The 6,466-nt window shown below is 41.6% G+C and overlaps 1 protein-coding gene and 1 non-coding gene across 2 annotated transcripts; both read right to left on the bottom strand.

Moving 5' to 3' along the window:
• Positions 1-2,113: 2,113 nt before the first annotated feature.
• On the bottom strand, positions 2,114-2,685 carry LOC146355218 (histone H1t-like). The gene has a single exon (XM_084830381.1). The coding sequence runs from the start codon at positions 2,683-2,685 to the stop codon at positions 2,164-2,166; it is 522 nt and encodes a 173-aa protein (XP_084686507.1). The 3' UTR covers positions 2,114-2,163.
• A 2,778-nt stretch (positions 2,686-5,463) lies between these two features.
• On the bottom strand, positions 5,464-5,536 carry TRNAV-CAC (transfer RNA valine (anticodon CAC)). Its single transcript has one exon. It is a non-coding gene; the product is annotated as a tRNA-Val (tRNA).
• Between the last annotated feature and the right edge of the window lie 930 nt (positions 5,537-6,466).

The following is a 6,466-nucleotide window of genomic DNA, read 5'->3' as shown; positions in this document are numbered from 1 at the left end:
GTCCATTCTCCCAGTTTGGAGAGATCCTTTTGGAGCTCTTCACAATCCCTTTTTGTTTTAACCACCCTAAATAGTTTTGTATCTGAAAATGTAGGCTAAACTGTTTTGTTTTATTAGTTCTTAATTCAGAAGAACATGGGCCTGTCAAATCTCACAAGGGTCTCGGTCTTTGCTTCTTATTGGATAAAACACGATCTTGTTCCCTATTCGTTCATAGGCCCTGGCCAATCACATTTAGGAGGCTTTATTTTCTAGTCTATAAAATCAGGCAAAGTGGTAAGCTTTTACATTCAGCTGTAGTGTAGCCTAGGGAGGAGAATTTAGGATTTAGAAGGTAGAGTTACATCAGGTTGTGGCATGGCTGGTGGAAAAATGAGGGCCAAGGCAAAGTCCTAGTCTTCAAGGGCAGGCTGCAGTTTCTAGTAGGCAGAATGCATCAGCTTCTTAGGAAAGGGAAGTATGTAGAGAGTATCAGAGGAGGAGGTCCTGTTTATCTAGCTGGTGTTCTTGAATACCTTTGCACAGAGATCCTGGAGTTGGCAGGCAATGCAGCCAGGGACAACAACAGGAGCTGGATTATCCTGCACCACCTCCAGTTGGCTGTAGGGAATAACAAGGAGCTTCACAAACTAATGGAAGGAGTTGTCATTGTGTAGGGCAGGCAATGCCTAACATTCATACTGCATTTTTGTCAAAGAAACCTGAAGATATCAGTGCTAGTAGTGGCAAAGCAGCTAAATCTTAAAAGACATCAGACTAAAATCCAGTTCTGTTCTTGCCAAAGTGCAGTAAGGACTTCTGACTGTGCAGTATACTAAACCAAGACCCAAAGGTTCTTTTAAGAGCCACCTCAAGTGTTTCTAAGGGAGCTGAAGTGGGAATGTTGAAAAACACATTTTCATTTAAGTAAAGCTGGGCTTAGATGCAGTTGGAAGGAACCATCTGTTGGGGAATCCCTAGCGGCCCTTCCTTTACTTAGGCTGCAATCCTATGTATGCTTACCTGTAAGTAAGTTCCATTAAAATAAATGGGGCTTATTTCTGAGTAGACATGCATAGGATTGTGTTGCGAGTCTTAAGTTGTGTACGATGAACATGCATTTGTCAAAGACGACGTGCCTTAAGTTTCTATTTTTTTTCTGGATATGACTTACACTGAACTATTCGGATCACAAAAAAATTAGAATAAAGTTATAGGGCTGATAGAGTTTGTACGCAAGGAAGTTGGAAAACAAGTAAAACCCTACTACAGTTGGAATCAGACCAGTTTCTAAAACCTGAAGTTGGGGTTTTCATGAATTTTTTAATTTAGTACCTTGTCAAAACCAATAGGGATTCCTTTTGTCTCAATACCATGCTGAGAGTTGGAATAAAATAGTTAAGATACCAATTGATATTTTGGCTTAGGCAGTTCATTTACCTGAGGCATATCTTTAATCTAGTCTTCACAGATTGAAGGAATGTATGTAACTGACAAAAAAAAGAGGCACAATTCAGACAAATTTAAGAACGTTTGTGCGCTATTTGGTTCAGTGGAGGAATAAAGCATATGTGTTGCTCCCTACTTTTGGAATAAGATTTAAAGCAATTTGCTTTGGATTGCGCCTTTACTATTTTGTTTTGGTATGATGCATATAGAATATGACTAAAGTCAACTGTTGCCTTTTTAATCTCTTTCTTGGATTAGTATCGGTGAGGGAGAAAATACCTAAATCCTTAATATGAAACCCCTATTGTACCTACCTATACTTTTGCCACCTTCCTTGATAGTTCTTATATTCCACAGGTCCTTGTAGAATAACCAGTCACCTAGTACTATTTTAAGGCTGCCGTCCTACCAGCCTACCCCTAAGTCTCATTGAATGTATATGGTTGTATATAGCATGCAAAATGCTTCATTCCACCTAGCCATGTCACCTAAGTAATTAATGGGGGGGCACTTAGATTTTCAGAACACAACATGCATTTTAGTATTTCTTAACGTTACTAAATTTCAAGAAGCAAGCAGTGTTGATGGCAAAGTGCTGGCTTTCTTAACAGTGCATTGAAGGGTTTTATAACGTCTGTGATATTGTGTATAAAATCTGAAGATGCGCCAGCTCTTCCAGAAAGTTCTGAGTGGCTCTTAAAAGAGCCTTTTGTTGATGGCTAAGGTGGAGTTTTGCTAGTAACCACCTTTCCCAGTTGGATGCTTGTTGAGCTGACGTCTTCTACCAGGGACGGCTGGTGTTCTGCTCTGGAGACCTTTGGGTTTATTAACTGCCGCCTGCTTCTTCCTGGCCTTTTTAGGCTCTCTGTTCCCCGCCGATGTTTTAGCGGCCGTTTTTTTCAGGTCCCCCTTTCCCGATTTGCCGGTCTTTCTCGCCTGATTGCCGCTGAACTTGAAGGAGCCCGATGCACCGCTGCCGGTTATGCGGATCAACAACCCGTTAGAAACCAAGTTATGCAGCTCCCTTTTGAGACGGCTGTTGTTCTTGCTTACATTGTACCCGGCTTCGGTGAGAAACTTCTTGAGAGCTGCCAACGACAGACCTTTTCGTGGCGTACTGGAAGTCTGGAAAGCCTGAAGAATAAGCTGAGACAGAGGACCAGAAACACGGTTCTTTCCTCTTTTCGGTGGCTCAGATGTAGTTGAGGTTGAAGCTTCTGCCGGAAAAGGATTTCCCTGCCGCTTTCCATGGACCATTCTGCCACTTGCTGAAAGCCACACTGAGAAACGAGCCCGGCAAGAGTTATTTATATAGCGTTGGGTATGACGTAAAACGAATCAACTTGCCACTGCTCCTCCTCCGCGCTTTTTTTTTTGCTAGTTGAAGAGGACCTTAACGGTATTGGTTTTCACTCAGGTCCAGTCCCGTGTATCGCACTTGCTGACTACAATTCTAGCTTCTATACTGCCTTTAAAAATGGATGTGGATACTCTTTCAACCTTTAAAAAAATTACCTAGTCATTTATGTTTCATAAATGTATATCGGAGGTTTGGGGGTGCGTCTGTCCCCCACTTTCCAGGTGGGAGAAAGTGGAGGAGCGTCATGGGGTGAAGGTGATAGTTAAAATTCAGCTAGTCGGCGTATAGAACACTGTGGCGTCGTTAAGAGGTATGAGCGCTCCTGGAATTTTATTCCACGTAGTCTGAAATGGATGATGAGGGACTTGCCCCACTCATGAAGGAACGGGAGGGACAGCGGTAAGTTTTACTGCAATACCCGTTTTCTTTCTTTGTTTCGTTTTTTCAACCCTCAACTGTTTCTACATTGCCGTGTGAATGCTACTAACAGCGTAATCCTATTCAAGTTCTCCCGGAAGAAAGCCCCGCTGATTTCAGTGAAATTGCCTCCCTTGCCAGCTGTTCTAAACCTAATAGCCCACTCCTATGCATAGTTATTAGAAAGTGGGCCCCACAGTGTGCAAATGATTGCATCCTGACAGCACAACCCTCTACATATCTACTCAGAAGTAAGTCTCACTGAGTCTTACTCCCATGTAAGTGGGTATAGGATTGCAACCCACATTACATTGGGAGTGCTTGAGTCCAGACATTCTAACATTTCACCAAGAACTGTTTCTTTGGAGAAAGTAATCTGACACTGACTACATATAACCAGTTTAAAACAAAGCATTTATTTACTGTATTTATTTGGACTTTTATCCCATTTTATACAGAGGGCTGAGGACAGCTTGTAACACATGATATCAAATTGTAATTAGTGAAGCAATATTTACGAGTGTGACTGTTTGTTTAAAGTATGTTTATCCCACTTCTCAACCAAAAAGTCTCCCAGAGTGGCGTACATAAAATCAGTAAAACAAGACAGTCCTTTCCACAGGCTTACAATTCATAAGGACATAACATACAAGGAAAAAAGAATGGGGAGGGAAGAGGAAAAAACTAAGTCTTTCATCAGGACCGCTTCCCCCTCACACCTTCCTCAGTACATCCTGTTGGAATGGCCGTTGGTAGTTACAGTTGAAGGAGGAGAAGCCTTCATGGGGCAGATCTTTCAGTAGGGCTCTTTGTTTTTCATGTGCTTCAAATATCAAATCTCATAAGCTGTGTCAGCTCCAAGATACTTAATGCCATTGCATGTCAGCTATATCAGATATGTACTGCTGTATTCACTTGTTTAACCCTCACAGAACCCACGCTTCCTGGGTTTGCATGAATATGCAACACACACACACACACCCTGACCAGGGGTTGCATATTCAAAATGGTGGCCACACATGCCGCAGCCTCACTATGGGTTAAATAATTTGCACATGACAGCCCACCATGGGTTAAATGGTGGGCTGTCCTATTTTGGAAACAGCCCCATTCTGTCCTGGCTGGCACAGTCGGCAAGGCTGGGGACGTATATCTGCTTCATTGCTCCCCACAAGCCAGACCCTGGATTGGACTGTTAGTTCCCACTGAAATCAATGGGTCTTAAGTCATGCCTAACTTGTCCCATCGATTTCAGACCAAAGATCAACAAACCTGGTCTGGATCCAACCCATTGTGTTTAGTTCGATTACACATATTTGGACTTGGTTTCAGCAGGGTATTTGGACTACGGCAGCCTTCTCCAATCTGCCATCCTCCAGATGTTAGACTGCAGTTCCTATCATCCAAAGCCAAGTTGGGCACCAGAGTTTTGAATAGAGGCGAGCGGGACCAAGATGGAACAACAGAAGATGAGAGAAAGAGGTGAGAGATGACAAGATCATGGACCAGAGCTTTCATCAAGAGAATGGAGAGGAAGGGTCACATTTTCAGAATATTGCAAAGGGAGAAGAGACTCAACTTGGTGTAATGGGTCGAATGTGAAGAGCTAGCAAGGGAGATCCAAACATGTCTATTCAGAAATAAGTCCTGTTGATTTCAATAGGGCTTGCTCCCAGATACAGGACTGCAGATTTACAGTGCATCCTAAGCATGTCTAGTCAGAAGTAAGCCCCACTGAGTTCAATGGGACTTCCTTCCTAGTAAGTGTATTTAGAATTTCAGCCTTAAAGTATGAAAAAAGAATGAGTGATCATTTTAATGACTGAGCACACTTGGCAGATCAGAGTTTGTATTCAGACTTGACTGACAGAACTCACTATGTACAAGAAATAAAACTATGAATGGAGGTTTGTATAAATGTGTACATTCTTTTTAAACCAATTCACAGACTTTGTTTAGCTTTTACAGATCTTCATTATTTCATGAGCTTGCTACTCAAGTGAATTTAATTTCTCAATATCAGAATAAAGTCCCATATCGAAACAAGATAGATTTTCTTAATGGATTTACAAATTTAAATAGTAATTGGAAAACAATGGGATAGATTTTTAATTGAACAGTGACTATTTGTCTATTTGAATTAATTTATAAAGCATGAGACATTTTAAAACTAGACTGCTCAACTGAAATTTTGATCTATATCCTCCATAAGATAAAGGGGGGGGGGGTAAAAGAGTTTTTAAAAAGCCATTGTTTGTTGTTTCTGCCCGGTTTCGAACCGGGGACCTTTCGCGTGTGAGGCGAACGTGATAACCACTACACTACAGAAACCCAACTGAAAGCTTTCTCTGAGCTGGTCTGACTGATAGTAAAGCATGACTGGAAAGAAGCCCATGACGAAGAATCTGCTGGCACATCATTCTTGGGTCTGAGTCATTCTAGTCAAGCTACACATTCTCAGTGGGTGTTAGGCATGCCTGTAATTACTGCCACCGCTGAGATCTTTAAACTGAGTTTATGATGTGTGTAGGATTGTAGCCTGAGTTTATTCTTACAGCAGCTCACAAGTATCTACATCCAGCTACAACTCTGCAGAAGGACAATTCTCTGAATCCACAGCAGCAACATGTATAGATTTGTGTGGAAAATGCAGAGCATAGAGTATGTCAAGAACAGGGACTGTGTCTTAATCTTAGGTCATAAGAATATCATGGCAACAGTGGCTTCTGCAAGCAGGCAACTGCTGAAGGAGAGGAAAAGAAAGGGAAGAGTTGGATATCAACTGGTTGCTATAACTTGAGGTCTTGATACATGGAGCTGTAGCAAATAGCTGTGGCAGACAAATTGTTATAACAATTTAAATTGGCTAAAGGCAAAGTTAAAATATCAGATTTTTATAAACTATGGCATGGTTTTATTTCATATACAAATCAGGGAATGTGCAGCATCTATCAAAGCCTTTTCTCAGATTATGGAAGAGAGACTAAATATAATTTGCTATTATGAAGAACTATAAAGAAAATCTCCAAGAAGCCAATGGATTCTGCCCATATTTTTGCCTATAAAGTAAAGGGGGGATACGTTGAGGGTGAAATCCAAATCTTTTGAAGGAGCACTCCAAATATCCTATGCCCAGCAGAGCAGGAGGAGCAAGAGGCAATTTTTGGCTCTCCATCCTCATTGTTGCCATTTTCTCTAGATTGGCATTTGAGCTTTCAAACTGTGGTGCTGGAGAAGACTGTTACGAGTCCCCTGGACTGC

The sequence above is a fragment of the Heloderma suspectum genome, chromosome 2 (assembly GCF_057233095.1).
Source record: "Heloderma suspectum isolate Gila_16-S chromosome 2, 16-S_ref, whole genome shotgun sequence".
Lineage (NCBI taxonomy): Eukaryota > Metazoa > Chordata > Lepidosauria > Squamata > Helodermatidae > Heloderma > Heloderma suspectum.
The sequence above is the reverse complement of the archived record's forward strand: the minus strand, read 5'-3'. Positions and strand labels throughout refer to the sequence as shown.

Excerpts from the sequence above, each read along its gene's own strand:
- LOC146355218 (XM_084830381.1), bottom strand. The coding sequence starts at position 2,685 with ATGGTCCATGGAAAGCGGCAGGGAAATCCTTTTCCGGCAGAAGCTTCA.